Genomic DNA, 19404 nt, shown 5'->3' with positions numbered 1-19404 from the left:
TGTCCCCTGCATTGGCAGGTGGATTCTTAACCACTGCACCACCAGGGGAGCCCGTGAAGCATTTCTGCATCTATTCATATGGGATATTGGTCTGCAGCTTTCTTTTCTCGTAATGTCTTTGTCTGGTTTTGATATCAGGGTATGTTAGTCAGGGTTCTTCAGAGCAACAGAGTTGCAGTTGATGTTGCACGTTGAGCCCAAAGGAAGGTCTAGAGACAGAGAGAGCGCCCTCTTCCTCCGAGGACCTCAGTCTGCTTTTTCTTAAGGCCTTCACTGATTGGATGAGGCTCTCCCACATTATAGAAGGTAATCTGCTTTACTCAAAGTCGACTGATATAAATGTTAACCTCAGCTAAAGAGTACCTTCACAACACAATGAGATGTGTTTGACCAAATATCTGGGTACTGTGGCTCAGCCAATCTGACACATAATATTAAGCATTGCACGTGATAAGTTTGGTCTTCATAGAATGAGTTGGAAGTATTCTCTCTTCAATTTTCTGAAAGGGTTTGTATAGAATTGGCATTATTTCTTCCTTAAATGTTTGGTAGATTTCACCAGGGAAGCCATCTTGGTCTGGAGTTTTCTTTGTGGAAAGGTTTTCAACTCTGAATTCAGTTTAATAGCTAAAGGGCTGTTTTGGTTATCTAGTTCATCTTCAGTGAGTGGAGTGCCTTCTCCTTTGTCTTCAAACTCTCTCCATCCTTCCCTTCAGGGCCCAGATCAAGTCTCTCCTCCTCCATGGAGCTTTTGCCGACCACCTCAGCTCTCCCAGTTCCTCCTGGGAACACTGACAACACCGTCTATAGCACTTCTATGCTTACTCACATTGGTTCTGTCACTGTTTAACTTTTTGCATACTTGGCCACTCATATAATTGTAAGCTCCTTGAAGACAGGAACTGTTTGTATCCTTTTAGTACTTAGCACAGTGCTGGTCTGTCACATGAGTGATTAGAAAAGCACTCATGGAAGGAATACCTAAGCAATTCAATACAGAGTTTTAAAGTCAGGAAAATGGAGAGCATTTCCAATGATCACAGTCAGCACTGGGTAGCTGTTCAGAGCATTGGAGTTGGACAGCCTTGGCTGCTAATTCCAGCTCTGTCCCTGACTAACTGTGCACCTTGAGTGAATGACTTCCCCTCTTTGAGCCCCCTATTCTCATCTGTAAAATAAGGACATCTACCTTGTCGGTCGGTCATCATAGGATGAAATGAGATAACGCTTGTAAAGTGCTAAACACAATTTCTAGAGCAGAGTACATGCTTCCTAAGTGTTAGCTATTATTGCTTTCATTACGCTGAGCCACACCTCCCTTGCCTGGGCAGCATCACATATACCTGGGACAGAACTGCCACCCCTGGGCCAGCCTGCTGATCAGCAGCTATTGATGGTCAACGTCACAGAGATTCCTTTTGAGCCTGAGTGCTGAGTGCTTACAGGGAGAGAAGCAGCTTCAGCAGGGACCAACAAATAGAAACTGCAGCCACAAGACCAGGGCCGAGTGTGTCCAGTATGTGGAGACTGCTAACGACAAAGGGCTTTTCTGAGTCGTGGTCACACTCTTCAGTAGTCCTGGGGTCAGCAGAGAGGTTTCTGAGTGCAGAGAGGGAGCAAGGAGAGCCCACTGGTTTGGGCTGGGCTGAGAGGTCCTCAGTGCTCTGGCGTCTTCTCTCTGCAAGCTGAGTGTGTGCCCTGGGAGAGTGGAAAGAAACCCTCCCACAACACGAGTCTCTGCTGCGTTGCACCCCGTCCCTCGCTCAGAGTGCAGCCCACATCCTGGCCGCTAAACCACAGCCCGCCTCGGGCTGCAGGCTGCTGCCTCTCACGGTGGAGGAAGGGGGGCCTGCGGGGCAGCACCTCCTCCCCTCCCCTCCCCTCCCCAGCCCCAGCTCCGTGGAGGCGCTTCCTTTTCGAGGCAGCGAGGAAATGTGTGTCTGCTGCCTCCCCTTCACCTCCTCTCTTCTGTCTGCTGCCTTCACCTACCTTTGAAGGCCTCTGTTTCTGTCTCACCCATTTTCTGAGCTGACCACTCCGTCAGGGACCCATCAGGCACTCTCTGCCATCCTTGATGTTTTTCTCCAAAAGACGTTAGGCAAACGATCATTTCTTTCTTTCTCTTTCTTTCTCTCTCTCTCCTTTCTTTCTTTTCCTTCCTCCCTCCTTCCCTCCCTCCCTCCCTTTCGCTTTCTCTCTCTTTTGATTTATTCCCTGATGCCCTTTCCAAAGAGAGCTTCAGATAATGCTTGTTTCAGCTGTGAAAACAGGTAGTACTGGCATTTGGGGTCATAGCTGGGAATATAGTCAGAGGAAGGGAGGACCTGCATTGTCTTAGGAAACGAGGCAGCCTCTGAGGGCCTCCCAGAAAAGAGGGACAGCAACTCTTTCAGCCAAATACACTTTATTTCTTTTCTCTCTCAGCTGAAAAGGAGCCTAGCACATTCATGGAGCTGCAAATGACCGTCTAGGGGCCTGCTGTGGAGACAGGGAGGGAAGGGGCACAGGACTAGATCTGGGCCAGGGTCTGTGAACAGGGCAGGACCTCTGCCAGCATTTACCCAGTCCATTCCCACAGAGGGTCGCCAAAGAGAGCTAGAAACAAGGAAATGTAGATGGAATAGTTAGGGATGGGGCAACTTCTATGCAGGAGAAGGAGGGAGCCAAAGGGAGAAGTAACAGCCAACAGGGCAGGAAGGAATGGGGGTATGTGAAGAACAGAAATAAATATCCTGATAAGAGGGCAGGCCAGGTGTGAGGGGTGAGTAGTGATGATGTTTCAAAGGATAATGAGGCAGCAATATCCTTGGATGGGGTCCAGGAGAGAAGGCAGGAAGGAGGCCGCTGGGGACAAGGCTGAGGGTGTGAGTTCCCCACAAGGCAGAGGAACAGTTCTCCTGTGGTGTCCAAGATTTGCCCAGGGAACAGAGAGTAGCAGTCCTGGAGAGGAGCCAGACCTGGGTCAGTGGGAGACAGTGTCTTCAGGAGCTGTCAGATGCCTCTCTGATTTAGGCCAGCATACAGGTCCCGCTGGCCTTTCCGGATGGGCTAGGGGTGGAATAGAGAGGGGTGGTCAGCAGGGTGGGAGGAGGTCACTCCTGAGAAAGAAGGGCCTCTGAAGAACCTTAGACCAGGGGTCAGGAGGCAGGCTCAACTGGTAAGAGATTTGATCTGGTCACCTCCTGTGAGCCTCAGTTTTCCCATCTCAAAAATGGAAAACTAAAGACCCAACTCTCAGGGCTTTTCTCAGAATTAAATGAAGTCACTCTTGCGAAAGTGAACAGCACACTCTTGACTGGTGCTCAATAAATATTTGTTGAGTTTGTCCAGGTGTGATATTCAAAATATTTAACAGTTGGTAGTGCCCATACACCAAGCAATCAGAACAATCCTGGTGGTTCTCTGCTATGCCAGGCAGTAACTCTTCAGTTGTCCAATCTAGAGGTGGTCCAGTGGGGGAGGGGCTGTGATGTCTGGCAGTGTGTGTGCTGGGGATGGAGGATGGAGGAAGCTTGGGTCTATTCACCAGTGAAATATTTTCATATTCCAACAACTGGTAGGTGCATGCCGGTGGAACATCAGTCATAAGTTTATCATGCTAGAGTCTGGGTGTATGGTATTCCCCATGGCTGTCGCCCAGCTAATGAATAAGCCAGAGAAATAGGAGCAGCACCTCACCCCCACCACCCGTGGTTGTGGAAACCCTGCAGCCTTTGAGATGGCCCCGTTCTACCATGATGGATGCAGAGGCGGGCACGTGGTGGGTTGTCCTGGAGCCCTGAGGGAGGGGATTTGAAGTGTCTGATGGGCCAGATGCACAGTCCCATCTGTCCCCTTCTCTCCTAGAAAGACCCCTTCCCCCACTTTATCCCTTGTTACCTCATAGTCTGGGTTGGGTACAGGTGGTGGCCTCTGCCTGTTTTGTCCTGCAGAGGAGGGAAGGGAAAAGGACTCATTTCCATGAGGAAACACCAATCTTGTGAGAATGAGACCCAGATCAAGGAGAGCGAACTCCCCTCTACTTCTTTTTTCTATTTCAGCTGCCCTTTCTCTTTGCTTTCTTTCATCCCATCTCTAATGACCCCACACTGTCCTTATCATTTGTGACCTCAGCTAAAGGTCCTTCCACTGTTTCCTTTCCCACAGGTTGGAGTCAGGAGGGCAAGGAAAAGGCAGGAACTAATGTCCCAAAGTCTCCCCAAAGATTGAGGGGTAGAGTCTGATTACTCCAGAACACTGACAGGCACTTGAAGAAGCCCATCCTGGTAGTAAATGTTTTTGCATTTTTCAAGGGTGGAGAGGACAGGAGTGATCTGAAATGGGACACTCTCTGTCAAGATTTTGGCCACACTGGTGAATGTTCTAGAGAAGCTGTCTTGACCTAGCCCTGGACTTGCCAGCCCATCCTGGCCTGGGCTGGACATCCCCCCTTGGCGGGAATCTCCTCCATGGTCTTACCCCTGGGCCTGCTGCCAGCACCCGCTCCTCTCGTCACAGGCATGGCCTTGGCCTTTCTGCTCTTGCTCCAGTAATACACCAGCAGCAGCAAGCCCAAAGTGACGCAGACGTCCACTACGATGATTGTGGCCACCACCATCAGATCTGCCTCCACGCAGTTCTCACACACTGTGGGGCGGGGAGTGTGGAGAGAAGAAGAGAAATCACACAGAAAGGAAGACACAGGACACTGGAGATGAGGAAGGAAAAAATGAAGGTCGTTCTCCCTTTAATACTCACCTGGCTGCCATGGTCAGACACCCCCTGCCCCCTTTCAACACGTTTATAACAACCAGCAAACTGTGGTGTGTATGGGTAGAGGTTCTGCAGTCAGACAGTCCTGGGTTCAAGTCCCAGCCATGCTACTCACTAGCTGTGAAAGTTGTGAAATGTGTGTTCAACTCACAAAACCTCTGTTTCCTCATCTATAAAATGGGAGTAAGATAGCACTCAACCCATATGGTGGTTAAGAGGATTGTGTGAAAAGCCCTGGCAAGTATTTGGTATAGTGCTTAAAACTTAATAAGCACTCAATGATTGTTAGCTATCATTATTGCTTATTATTATGCCTTAGTTTATGACATTTTAGTAGAGTGGCTTTGAGTCCTTTTTGTAAATCCTGAAGAATTCCTCTCTGGATAAAGCAACAGATAAACTAATATTGGTGTCCCGTAATTCTGGACATGATATAATGCAAAGGACCCAATCTTGTCTCTTGGGACATTGTAGTTTTAGATCTAGAGCTGACTGAGGTTACCCAGACAGCCCCATATTGGTGTTTAATCTATATTTCAGAAAACACTGATGCTGTGTGGCCCCAGACAGTCCCGGATTGAGTGTCGGAGAAGCACAAAGATGCCAGGAGACTGTGAGTTGGGTTAGGGGAAATATTGAGAATGCCCTTTAGAAATGGTCCTCCCTAAAGAGTCTAATAGTGCTTGCTCTGAAGATCTATATTACCTCTTGCTTTCAGGTAGAGCTTACGATTCTCGTCCTTTGAGCAGGTATAATAACCGCTGTTCTCTATTTCTGAAAAATCCTCCAGTAACAGTGTGTTTTCATAATGGGGTATTTTTATACCATCTTTTTTCCAAGTTATTTCCTCAGATACAGTATCCTCAGGGCATGTCAGCTTTACGCTGTTTCCAGAGATGGAGACTTTATATACTGGGGAATGGGAGAAAAGAGAAGGGAAATTAAGGGGAGAACCCAGCAATATTTAAGGCAAATTAGTAGCAGAAGAACCAACCAAATGCGGAAAGTCCTCTGACCTCCTAGATCTTAGATTTTCTTGTCAAAAGGGAACTCTGCTGGCTAGGGGGTATGAAAGAGGAGATATGTAGGAGAAGGGGCCCTAGAGAACCTTTTGAAGGTGACTTCAGAGTTTAGGCATGGACATGGGGACTTGGAAGTAAAGAAAATCTACAGCAGTCCTTATTTGTAATGTTTCTAAAATGGGAGTTAGAAATATGAGGTTGGGAGGACCTCAGTTCTTGGGGTTAATCTCTCTCAATCAGTTCCTTCTTCCCAACCACTGACTTGCATCATCAGATAGGGCAGAATAAAAGACTGATAAACTTACATTTCGGTGTTTGTGTTTGTGTAACTTCATCTGAAAATGAAAAAAGGAAGGAGTGGTAAGAAAATAACCTTGGTTTAAGTTTAAATTGTAGGTGAAAAATTTCAAGTGGAACTAGATACTATCCCCAAGAATTCCCAAAGAGGGCCCGTTCTTTAGGGAGCTCCAAGTCTTGAAGGTGAGGTATGTACTTGTCCTATGAGATATGCTCATAGACACAACTCAGATACATCAAACTGAGAATATACCAGCATGTGCTTCTAGATTTAGATCCACTAAAGCTCAGAAAGCCTTAAAAGCCTAAAGCTGAAAAATTCCAGTCGTCTTCAAGCTTATTCTCTTGCATTAGCAAGAATCATATTCCAGATAGATATGAAAGGGTCCTCTCAGAGCTAAAGACCTTCATATGTTTGAATCACTGATTCTTGGGCTTACCTGTTTTTCGTTATTCAGAAGTTCTTACTTATAACTAACAGAAACTCTCATAGCAGAGATCAAATATCTTTCTTCTTATTCCATCCCACTTTTCTGTTATTGCCCTTAAATTATGTGAAGCACTATGCACATTTTAAGGAAATAGTTATTCTAATAAAATGTGACTTTATTTTAAATTATATCTGAGTGCAATCAACTCTCAATTATTTTTGTTAGAACTATTGGTGTGGACAACTGAAATCCACTAGTATAATTTGGGGATCCAGCCAAATTCCCCACAGTAGGCAATTTTGCCCTGGGAAGTGGGCTGGGGAGCACCTTCATTTCCTGGAAAACTTGTGGCTGGGACACTGGGCGGCACTAGGCTATGCTTGAGCCTGTATATGACAGCTGGAAGAGTGGAGAGTGGTGCTCAGAGACAGCCCTCTCTCTGTTGGGGGTGTTTTGCTACAGTGTGCTGTTGGGGACAGAGCACTGGGCTGAGTCAGTAGCGCTGTGTTTGAATCCCAGATTTGCTTTAGGCTGTGTGACCAAGGGAAAATCATTTAACTTCTCTGAGCTTCAGTTTCTTCATCTGGGAAATGGAGATAAAACATCCACTTCACAGGGTATTCGTGAGAATTAAATGGATTATGAAGGTGAAAATGGATGGTTCATAGCAGATGCTCAAGAAAAGTGTTAGTTACTTTCTTCCTTTCCTTCTGGGGGTCCTGCTAATGGAGAACAGAACAGAGTTCTGCCCCAGTTGCTCAGTCAGCCCTCCAGCTGAGATCATACGGAATGTAAACAAGTCATTCTCCAGGTGTATCTATCTGCTAATAATTGGGAGTTGAGTATAATGACAATAGATAGTCTATAATATTTTGATTTGGGAATAATTTTTCAGCCCTGATATTTCTTAGAAATATTAAACTAGAAATCATAAATAAAATAATTTAGAAGTAAATAGAAGTTTCACTCTGATTGGTGTGTTTGTTTGGAAAAGCAATGTAAAGGAAATTGCTCACAACTCCTTTTGGCACAAATGCAGTAGTAGAGATCAGACCAACACATTCTCATACAAGGGCCTAGATGTCTATGCTCACAAAAATTTTATACACATTCATAGTGATTAAAAAGATGAGCTTCAGCATCAGCTAAATCTGCATTTATATTTCTCTCTCTGATTGGACTATATATTTATTTTCTAAGCCTTGGTTTTCTTACCTGTAGAATAGGGATGTTAGGAGAACTATATGAGGAAATTCAGGTAAAATATTAAGGGCAGTACATAGAACACACATGCTCAATAAACTTTAATGCATATTAATTAGTCTGCATATATAATGTCCCATATAATGATAAAATCCACCCCCTGCTTTCTATACATCAGATAATGTTCTAAGTAAATTACTCATTCAGTCCTCATAACAACCCTACAAGCTAGGTATCATTATTATTTCCACTTCGCATGTAATGATGCTATGGCACAGAGAAGTTAAATAAATTATTCAAAAACACTCAGCAAATAAGGAGTTGAGCCAGGATTCAGATATGACTGTCTAGATTCAGAGTTAGACTCTTAACCTCACACTACATGGCCTTCTCCTCTGCCTGAGATATTCTTCCTTAAAATATAAGCACAGCCTTTAAAGCTCAGCTCAAGAATCACCTCCTCTGGGGAGCTTTCCCCAACCATCCTCTGTAGAGTTGACCACTCTTCTCTTTATATTTTATTCTGTATCTACCCATAACATGCAATACACTATATTATCAATTATTTGTCGTTCAAATAAGACCATCAGCTTTTTTTTACGACCATACCACCTGTCTTGAGGGATCTTAGTTCCCCAACCAGGGATTGAAACTGGGCCCTCCGCAGTGAAAGCGTGGAGTCCTAACCACTGGACTGCCAGGGAATTCCCAAGATCATCAGCTTCTTGAGGGGAAGGAACTAGTGATGCATTCACGTGTATGATCATTTATTCACTCAAAAAATATTCGTTGAGCACCTACTATGTGCCAGGCACTGGGCCAGGTAAATAAGACGCCATCTCTGCTTTCAGTGAATTCATGATTTACACAAAAACTTATGGTGGCTCCAACACCCACATGTGTATTCTTTCCTGAATGGATGCTCAGGGATACACATCACTCTCAGCCATAATCAGACCTGACAGTTAGCAACAAACCTAGGCACATCTCATTGAAAGATAATTGTATTTTCCCTCTAATAGTTCTGGTTCTTAGTATTTATTACTATGATTGTCTTCTATGACCATTTTGTTCCACATTTGAAAGGAAGTCGTACAGAGTGAAAATCCTCTTACCAGTTTCTTCAAAATCTGAAAAGGAAATGATAAGAAACTATTAGCAATACTCCTATCAGCTACTAAGATCAGATCCTGCTGCCATGGGTTAGGACTCTTCCCTCAACCTTTAGAAAACAATGGATATTCAAATTCCCCATGGCTGTATACGAAAAGCTGTTTAGGATCCTACATTAAACAACTGGTAGCTAATTATTTATAAAAAAGTGTTCTAAGTAATCATTTTGAATATAATATATATATTTGGTATATAAATATAAAAAATATATTTATGAAATCATTACGTTGTATGCCTTAAACTCACCCCATGTAATATGTCAACTATCTTCCAATAAAGCTGGGGAAAGAAGAAGATCTGTATTGGGCATAAATTAAATGATAAACAAAATCAACCCTAAATGGCCAATAACATGTGGAAGAGGTGAGTTATTCTGAAGCATATCAGTGCTTTTGACATATCCCATCTGTCAATAATGTAACATTAACACATTCTCCATGATATATTAAAAAGAGTATCCAAAGGACACTACAAATTAGGCAGTGTAATGGAATGGAGACTGGCCCAGTGGCTGCCTTTAAACACAAAATTGGTTCACTCAATTTGGAGGAGCTGACTGAATAGAAAGCCTTCCAATAGTGGGACATTCTTGACTCTCTGCAATGACTGAGAAAGTAAGTCCAGGGCAGGCACACTCATATGTATGTGCACACATGAACACATATGCACATACATTCAAAGTATTTGGACATGTAATTCTGAATGTGCACTCAAATGCTGCCCCAGAGGCTTATTCAGTGCATCTCCATGCAGGCATTCAAGCCACAAACCCTCTACAAAAATCTCCCATCAAATATGAAATGCAAACAAATGAAAACTGTTTGCACTTTTTTAGTTGTCTCAATTTTTTTCTTTTGAATAGTTAAGACTCATTATTTCCTATGATCTCTTTTGCATTCCTCTTCTTGGCTAGAACTGTCTCTAGACTTACAAAGAAAAGGCAAAGGAGAAGATGATAGAAACCTCTTTTATTGGTATCTGTGGGAGCTCTGTGGGAGGTCTAGTGAAAACTCCACTCATAAATACAAAACACACTGGGCTGATTTCATAACGAGGAAAGAAAGCATATCTCACCTGCTTCTGCCCAAGCGCCAACTAGAAAATAAATAAGAAAAAAAGAGTTAGTAAATGTTGTGAGTGTCTGAGATTCCAAGCAGAAAAAGTTCTACGGCCTAGTCTGCCCATCTCTGAAGATCTAAGGTCCTTTCCACTCACTGCTGGATCACAGTTATTCCTATACCCCAGATAAGTGACAAAGACTGCTGCGTACTGACCACGGGTTCCTGGTCAATTTGGGATGAAACAGAAGAAGAAAGCATCTAGCATTAAACATGAACACACAACACTTGGCAAACAGAAGTTAGAAAATGTTGAGGGTACATCTGGGGAGATTGGAGAAACAGCAAAAGAAGTTTGCAGCCCAGCCACAATTTTGAAAAGAAATCTCTGACTGTGGGAGAAAAACAAGCTCTGGGTTAGGTACAAAGACTGAGATTCTTGTTCCATCTCTGACTCCTGCTTGTCTGATGGTTCGGTTTTTCCATTTGTTTCCTACTTGAGAAAGAGATGGAAATATTTGAAACCAATTATTTATCAACTAGAGCCTGTGCATTGAAGAGTCCCATCATATTTCCACTGGGCCCTCCAGAGTCCCCGCACTTAGCAGTAATTTGGATTCTTTATAAAAACCAGTTTCCCTAACATTGCCTTAAAGTTTTTATTTTTTTAAAAAAATTAATTAATTTTATTTTTGGCTGCGTTGGGTCTTTGTTGCTGTGCATGGGAGTTCTCTAGTTGTGGCGAGCGGGGGCTACCCTTCGTTGTGGTGGGCGGGCTTCTCATTGCGGTGCCTTCTCTTGTTGCGGAGCACGGGCCCTAGGTACGCAGGCTTCAGTAGTTGTGGCACGCAGGCTCAGTAGCTGTGGCTTGCGGGCTTAGTTGCTCCGCTGAATGTGGGATCCTCCCGGACCAGGGATCGAACCCATGTCCCCTGCATTGGCAGGAGGATTCTTAACCACTGCATCACCAGGGAAGTCCTGCCTTAAAGTTTTATGTGTACCTCTTTTATCAACAGCTTCTATATTGGGTGAGACACCCCTCCCAACTGCCTGCTGCCCGCACCTGCCTAACCAGAGCAGACTGGGCACATTGTCATGATGCCAAATCTCTAGAGGTGCTTGGGTCTTTGGTATTCTCTCTCTCTCTCTCTCTCTCACTCTGCAGAGCATAGTTTATACTATAGGCCTCTAAGCCAATTCCTTGAAGGAGTCACACTCTGCCCCTTGACACTCCAAATGTGTCTCCTGGACCAGTAGCAGACGAATAAGCCAGAGAGCTTATTAGAAAGGCAGAATCGCAGTCCCACTCCAGACCCACTGAAACAGAAGTTGCAATTTAACAAGCTCCCCCCGTGATTTGTGTGCACATTCAAGCTTGAGAAACCCAAGATGGAGCAGGAAGTAGAGAAGCCATGGCTGTAGCTCTGAGATGGGAGCCCCAGCTGTGATAGCAGTTTCTAGGTCTCTGAAATAAAACCCTTGTGAGCTGTCTGGCCTCATGTCGTGCTGTCATTAAGAGCACAGGCCTGTAGGCAGTCCTGAGTTCCCAGATCAGCTTCAGCACTTACTAACTGTGTGGTTCTAAACAAGTTATTGAGCTTCTTTGAGTATTAGTTTCTTCATCTGTAAAACAGGGGATACATATAACGTTTACCTTCCAAGGTGGAGGTAAGGATTAAATTAGTTAACACGTGTAAAGATTTTTTTAACACGGTATCTGACACTCAATAAACGGAAACCTTTAAAAGAATCTTCTTTGTCTGTTATGAGATATAGAAATGCTCTTGGTTATTTATCAATTTATATTCCACCTTGCTTCAAAAAGGACTAAAGTAATTGAAAGCTCTTGGTCAACTGAAGAAGACTGAAAATTATGAGGTGTTTCATTGTCTCAGATACTAAGCTTGCTGTATACCCTGTGCAGAGTTTGGGTGCAACTGTCTAGTCTCCTCACAACAAAGAGTGAAGGTTAACTCTTCTAATCTCTTCTGTGTTAGTTCTTAAGGGCTCGGTTGTTCATTGACAGAATGAGCTTGTTCTCAGGGGCACAAAGACCGCCTTGCTTTCAGTAGATATGATCATCCCAACTGCTTTCCTTTGGCTGTTCTCTAAAAGGTCTCCTGGGCACACACTAGCCTCCAGCCCTGGTTCCCTATGCTAACATTGCACAAACACTTCATATTTTCTAGTAAATGAGGTTCCTTGGTACCACCGGGCAGCACCAGGTTAGGCTGTGAGCCTTCTACGGTCTGGAGAAACACCCCCCTTTTCATTCCATCCTACTCACCTGATAAGAGGCAGAGTCCCAGAACTCTCCAGAGATTCCCCGACTGCATCCTTCCCTCACCGGACACTCACTCTACCTAAGATGGCGGAGGCCAGTTGGCTTATAACTTCTGAAAAAGAAGCCAGAGGACTTTTTCAAAACCCCTGATGGAGATGAGGACCCTGGGGCCATTGCTCCCGATGCTGGGATGAAGAAGGGGTCTTTGTAAGAGGGAGACTCACCAATTTCTGAAGCAGGCACCTAAGGCTGGGAGGGGAGGTGGGTTTCTGAAGCCTACACAGGAAGTGTGGAGGGGCCTCTGGGCCTGCAGGGTTCTACGTCACGGGGAAACGTTCGAGGCGGAGGCAGCCACCTGGGTTGGCTGGGGAGAGTTGGGGCCCACGTCCTCCCATTGGACGAGCGAGACCTGAAGGTGCTGTGAAAAATACCTGCAGTTTAGTTGTCTGGGCCTTGCACAATGTGACCCCCATGTCGGGGGCTCCCTTCTCAGAAACCCCTGCCCGCCAAACAAGCTGTGACAGAAAGAGAGAGGAGCACCAAAGAGCTGCTTTCTTTCTGGCGTATGTGGCATGGGGCAGCAAGGCACAGCCATTTTATTAGCAAAACTGTTGGCTTGAAAGGACATGTTGACTTAAAGCCATGAGATGCCATTCTTTTTTGCCTATAATATCTGCAAAAATATTTAAAAACACAGTATTCAATGTTGGAAAGGGTAAAGAGTGACAGTCTCAGAATCTGCTGATGTGAGTGCAAACGGATACAGCCTTTCTTAATTTTTGAGCATGCATCAATCAAATGCTTACCGGGTACCAGGCACCGTGCTAAGGGCTTTACCAACAGATCTCACTTAATCCTCAAAACAACCCTCTAAGGTAGGTATTATTTTCATCCCCATTTTACACTTGAGTAAACTGAGGTTCAGACAGGTTATTTAAGTTGTCACAGATTACAGAGCTGGGACACTGGAAAACCTTTTGGCGAAATTCATTGATTTAGTAAATATTTGATATCTACTACGCTGTAGTATGTGCTGGGTGCTAGTAATAGAGCAGTCACAAGATAGTCCTTGTGGGGGATGAAAGGAAACGTGGACATTAAACTGATTATTTCAGGAGATTGATGCTGAGAAAGAGGAAATACAGGGGCTGTGGGAGTGATAAAGGGGGGCCTAATATAGTCTGGGGGTAGAGAAATTCACCCTTCTCAGGGTGACATCTAAGCTGAAACCTGATGGAGGAATAGGAGTGAACCAGGTGCAGGGCGGGGTGGGAGAGCAGGTAAAGTATTCCAGTCAAAGGGAGCATCATGTTTGGAGCCTGGAGGTGAGGAAGAGAGGCATTCAAGAAACTGGAAGTCCAGAAAGGCAGGTAACAGAGTGAGAAGGAAGGTAAGAAATGGGACCAGAAACTCAGCAGGTTCCAGATGGGGAGGGATTTGCAAGCCTTGTTAAAGATTCCGAAGGATTATTTTAAGGGCAATGGGAAGTGATGGAAGGGTTTAAAACAGGAGGATGGGGCTTCCGTGGTGGCGCAGTGGTTGGGAATCTGCCTGCCAATGCAGGGGGACACGGGTTCGAGCCCTGGTCTGGGAGGATCCCACATGCCGTGGAGCAGCTGGGCCCATGAGCCACAATTACTGAGCCTGCGCGTCTGGAGCCTGTGCTCCGCAACAGGAGAGGCCGCGACGGTGAGAGGCCCGCGCACCGCGATGAGGAGTGGCCCCCGTTTGCCACAACTAGAGAAAGCCCTTGCACAGAAACGAAGACCCAACACAGCCATAAATAAATAAATAAATAAATAAAAAAAAAAAAAAAAAAAAAATTAAAAAAAAAAAACAGGAGGATGACAGCATCAAATTCTTTAAACATTTTAAAATTTTTAAATGAAAAAATTAATTATGGAAGTAATACGTGCAAGTTACAAACAAAGAAGAGCACAGAAGGGTACATACAACAGTCTCTCACCTCACCTCGACTCAGCCCTATTCCTCTCCCTAGAGAAAACCACTTTCAACTTTGTAAACTGTTTTTTTTTTCTGGTGGTTACCTTCTTATCTCTAAATGTACGTTGTCATCATTCGGGTTCTCTGGGAAACAAACTTTGCCGTGGAGATTTGTGCGCAGGTGGCTCATGGAGGGAAGCACAGGAACAGCACCTGTCAGGGAAGGAAGCGGGATTGGCAGAGGGAGAAGGGGAATTACAACGAGAGCTCAGCCAATCCCACGGGGAGTTCCCAGGCTAGGTTATAATAGGGAAGAACCTTGTATTCTATTACAAGTTAATCACTGAAGTGATGTTACCTATAAGCTTAAATTATACATAATGGCCCATCTCTGGGAACCCTGCCTCCGAGGTAATGAGCATTAAGCTAAAATACCTTTGTTTAGCTCACAGGGACCATCCTGACCAGGCCCACCTGTGAATGACTGCGGGAAGGAAGAAATTAACACAACCCCTCTGGAGTCTGGCTGGAACCAGGACTTTATACCCTCCCTTTTCAGTATAAAAGAAGCCTGAATTCTAAATCTGGGAAGATGGTTCTTTGGAGCACTAGTCCCCCATCTTTTCCATCTGCTGGCTTTTCGAATAAAGTGGCCATTCCTTTCCCCAATAACTCCTCTCTCTATTTATTGGTCTGTTGTGCAGCAAGCAGTATGAGCTTGGACTTGGTAACAGGATGATTGGTCAGGGTGGTCCTGAATTGAGGCCACAGGTATATCATCTAGTTTTGCTTATGAGCTGGTTCCAGAGAGGTGCGAACTTGGGTGTTACAGCTGCTTCCACTGAGAACGATGTCTGTGAAAGGGCTCAGCCGTGGGCTTTCAGAAGACACCCTCCCAGCAGCCAGGGGGGTAAGCAGTCCTCAAGGGGGAACCTGGGCGGTACCCACGCAGGTCACCCCTTGCACTGCTCAGATCCACTTGCTGTATAATAATTTCATGCCATTTTTATTTTTTAAATAAATTGTCTAGTCACACAACCACATCCAGGGGTGCGGGCCCCGGAACCCAGGTCTCTCCACTAAGCTCTTTTTTAAAAAAAAATAGATTTATTTATTTATTTATTTTTGGCTGTGTTGGGTCTTCATTTCTGTGCGAGGGCATTCTCCAGTTGCGGAGAGCGGGGTCCACTCTTCATCGTGGTGCTCGGGCCTCTCACTGTCGCGGCCTCTCCCGTTGCGGAGCACAGGCTCCAGACGCGCAGGCTCAGGACTTGTGGCTCATGGGCCCAACCGCTCTGCGGCATGTGGGATCTTCCCGGACCGGGGCACGAACCCGTGTCCCCTGCCTTAGCAGGCGGATTCTTAACCACTGCGCCACCAGGGAAGCCCTCACGCCATTTTTTAAGCAGCCTTTTCAGGGTTCTGGTTGATCTCTTTTCCTGGAGAAGCTTGTGAAAGGAAAATTATAGTCCCACTACAGCTCTTCTGGGGGTCCCATCTGATACTCATCATCTCCCTCCTTTGTTACTCTTCTAGATCGCTCCCGGCCTCAGCTAGCCCTTCTGCTGACCTAAGAGAAGACAGCCTGGGGAGCCTGAGCCCCTGGTCAGCATGGCCTTCTCAGGCCGTGAACCCTTGGGTTCTATATGTATTCTCCCTGCTCCCTGCAGCCCTGACTCCTCATGATGATAAGGAGAGATTCATCCTGCTGGGACAGTGAATTATTTTTTTGCCTACTGGTCTCTTGGCAGGGGAGGCAGCAGGTGTAGCTTAGTTTAATAGGACTCTTGGTGTGTATTATGGTGGAAGCATTCTGCCTCTGGAAACCATGGCCTCTAGAAACTCAGAGTCTAGAGTTACAGGGACAGGAAACACGAATTTCCTAAATGCTTCACTGGGAGTAATGGTAAATATGGATGCGCCTACTTCCAACCCTTGCTTCCTGGATGCATATATTCTACGTCTTGGGGATGCAGTATCATATTACAGTCACTGATTTTTTAAAAATATAAATTTATTTATTTATTTTTGGCTGTGTTGGGTCTTCGTTTCTGTGCGAGGGCTTTCTCTAGTTGTGGCAAGCGGGGGCCACTCTTCATCACGGTGTGCAGGCCTCTCACCGTCGCGGCCTCTCTTGTTGTGGGGCACAGGTTCCAGACGTGCAGGCTCAGCAGTTGTGGCTCACGGGCCCAGTTGCTCCGCGGCATGTGGGATCTTCCCAGACCAGGGCTCGAACCCATGTCCCCTGCACTGGCAGGCAGATTCTCAACCACTGTGCCACCAGGGAAGCCCCTATAGTCACTGATTTAAGATGTATGTCACATCCTGAAGGATAGTGCCCCAGGCTGCAGGGTGTCATCTTTAAGTTGATACCTTAGCTATGTCTTCTAAAGGCTATTCCATTGGTCCATTGGCTGGCAGCTTTAGGATGGTGTGGTATATGATAGGCCCAGTGGATCCCATTGTCTTACGTCTATATACCTTTGTTATAAAGTGGGTCCCATGGTCTGTTGTGATGTTATGCAAGATCCAGTGCTTATGGATCAGACAGTATGTGAACTCTTGGATAGTAGGACTAGCTGAGGCATTACAGGTGAGAAAGTCAAACGCATACCCAGAATATCTATCAATTCCTATCAAATGAATTGAGTCCTTTCCAGGTTTGGTTTGGAAGGGTCCAATGTAATCATCTTGCCAGGAAGTGGCTGGTTGGTTTCCCCCAAGGATGGTCCCAAATTGCAGCCTCAGCACTGGACTCTGTTTCGGGAACAGCAGTAACTAGATCAGCCTTGGTGAGTGGCAACTCACACTATTGTAACCAGGTATAGCCTCCATCACTGCCACCAATAGTTACTGCATTCATAACCCCATTGTCCCTGTGTTGGGATGGCTGAGGACAGAGGCTAGTTGACATTAGCTGGCCAAGTCATTTTCTTCTACTTTGTGCTGTAGTGCCTCTTCCATGATGGATGTTCTCTGGTGGGTGTTAACTCATGACACAAAGACCTACTCACTTTATAATGATGCCTGTTGGTCCATACATATGCCTCTTCTCCATACTTTCTTGCTCCCAATCTTCTAATCTTATTTAAAACCCCTGATCAATAAATTAAGCCATCCACCACTGTGCATGAATCTCTATATATTCAAACATCCATAAAGTGGATGACCAGGTACAATGCCAGACGCTCTGCCCTTTGGGAGGATCTCCCCTCACTACTGGCTTTCAAGGCTACTTCTTTTCTTTTTATTTTAATTTTTTTTGGCTACGTTGGGTCTCCGTTGCTGTGCACGGGCTTTTCTCTAGTTTCAGTGAGTGGGGGCTACTCTTCATTGAGATGCACGGGCTTCTCATTGCGGTGGCTTCTCTTGCTACAGAGCACAGGCTCTAGGCATGCGGGCTTCAGTAATTGCAGTGTGCGGGCTCAGTAGTTGTGGCGCACGGACTTAGTTGCTCTGCGGCATGTGGGATCTTCCCGGACCAGGGATTGAACCCGTGTCCCCTGCATTGGCAGGCAGATTCTTAACCACTGCGCCACCAGGGAAGTCCTCAAGGCCACTTCTGAGTGGCCTGCAGGGCTACAGCAGTCCATTTTGGCTTGCATCCACATACTGAGCTGACATCTGTCAGCAAAGATCAGGCTTTATTCTCCACTATCAGTGGTGGAGGACATAGGAGTGTGGGCTAGGTACTCCTGCAGCTTGTATCCTCTGTAGCTACTCATGCCTGAACCAGACTGTATTCCTTACATATTATGATGGATTGTTGCTATATCCACCCAACTTTACAACTTGGTGGATCTGACAAGTGCCTAACTTATAATGGGCAGTTCTGATTTAATGGCCGATTGATGTCCCATAGTCAGTCACTCAACTCTACCAGTGTGTCTGTTCTAGTAGCTTGCCTGGAGCTGTTTTTCCAATGGTATACAATTCTCTGCTGAAGATGGAATGGCCTTGCTCCAGAGCCCTATGTGTCAACATTGTGATCCTCCTACTAGAACTTGCCATAGGGACTTCCCTGGCGGTTCAGTGGTTAAGACTCCAAGCTTCCACTGCAGTGGGTGTGGGTTTGATCCCTGGTCAGGGAACTAAGATCCCACATGCCATGCAACGTGGCCAAAAATAAATAAATAGATTAAAAAAAAAAAAGAACTTGCCTTAAACTCCAAAAGGCAACTTTTCTCAGCGCAGATATTTCTAATTACCATCAGGTGTGCCAAAATATGGCCCAGGTTGTAGAACTGCTTGCACTGCAACCTGGACTTGCTGCAGAGCCCTTTACTGCTCTGGGCTCCACTCAAACCTGGAAGAGTTCCAGGTCACATGGTAAATAATCAAGTGTGAAGTATGCTCCTCCAAAGCATGAGGTGCTGTGTTTCCTTCTTAAAGTTAGGATCAGTGCAAGGTGCAATAACATGTCTTCTGCATTGGAAGGCATGGCCTGGCTGGCCCAAGACCCTGGACTCTTAAAAAGGCCACATAGGTGGCAGTCCCCTGAATCTTCATAAGGTTTATCTCCCATTCCCCAAAGCCTCAGAGTACTTGCCATTTCTTGCTTATTTGATTTGGCTAGCATTGATGTTATTGATATAGTAGACTGCTATAATGTTCTCAAGAATGTCCAGATCATCCAGGTCCCTTCAGACTATGTTATGACAGAGAGTGGACAAATTAACATAGCCCCAGGCAAGACCAGGAAAGTATTTGTCTGTTATGGCTGTTTCCTGTGTGTGAATGCTCTAACAAAGGTATTACATTTGGCACAGCTGCTGCAATTGGGGTTACTATTTGGTTTTCGGTAATTCACTCTCATGTACAATGATTCCTCATTTTTTGCAAAAGCCAAATTAGTGAATTAAATGGGGATATGATAGAATCATTGTTCCTGCATCCTTTAAGTCTTTCAAAGTGACACTAATCTCTACCATTCCCTTTACGGTGCCATATTATTTTTTATTTATAATCTTGGCTGGGAGTCATGGACAGTTTCAAGGGCTTCTGTTGGCTTTTCCTAACACAACAGCTCTTACAGGCTGAGGAAGCGAAGGGAGGATTCTGCCACCTGCTATGTCCATAAATGTCCCTTGGGCCATTTGAAAGTCATATGGGGTGTAGGATAATTTTTTGTGTTGCTGACCTATTCTGTGCGTGGCAAGTTGCCAGCATTTGGTTGACTATAGGCCTTTAGCATCCCACACAAACAACCCCACACCCCTCTAGAGAACAGTGCCATCTTA

The 19404-nt window shown here is 45.4% G+C and overlaps 1 protein-coding gene across 1 annotated transcript; it reads right to left on the bottom strand.

Moving 5' to 3' along the window:
• Nucleotides 1-2277: 2277 nt before the first annotated feature.
• Nucleotides 2278-13679, bottom strand: CD3E (CD3 epsilon subunit of T-cell receptor complex). Its single transcript, XM_082342307.1, has 9 exons — nt 12445-13679; nt 12224-12332; nt 9953-9973; nt 8821-8835; nt 6080-6109; nt 5458-5664; nt 4459-4626; nt 3880-3926; nt 2278-3048 (listed from the first exon to the last, which is right to left on the bottom strand). The coding sequence occupies exons 2-9, from the start codon at nt 12270-12272 to the stop codon at nt 2992-2994; spliced, it is 594 nt and encodes a 197-aa protein (XP_082198433.1). The 5' UTR covers nt 12273-12332; nt 12445-13679; the 3' UTR covers nt 2278-2991.
• Between the last annotated feature and the right edge of the window lie 5725 nt (nt 13680-19404).

Source organism: Balaenoptera borealis (assembly GCF_965194805.1).
Source record: "Balaenoptera borealis genome assembly, chromosome: 11".
NCBI classification, from domain to species: domain Eukaryota; kingdom Metazoa; phylum Chordata; class Mammalia; order Artiodactyla; family Balaenopteridae; genus Balaenoptera; species Balaenoptera borealis.
This window is presented reverse-complemented; position numbering and strand designations above follow the sequence as displayed.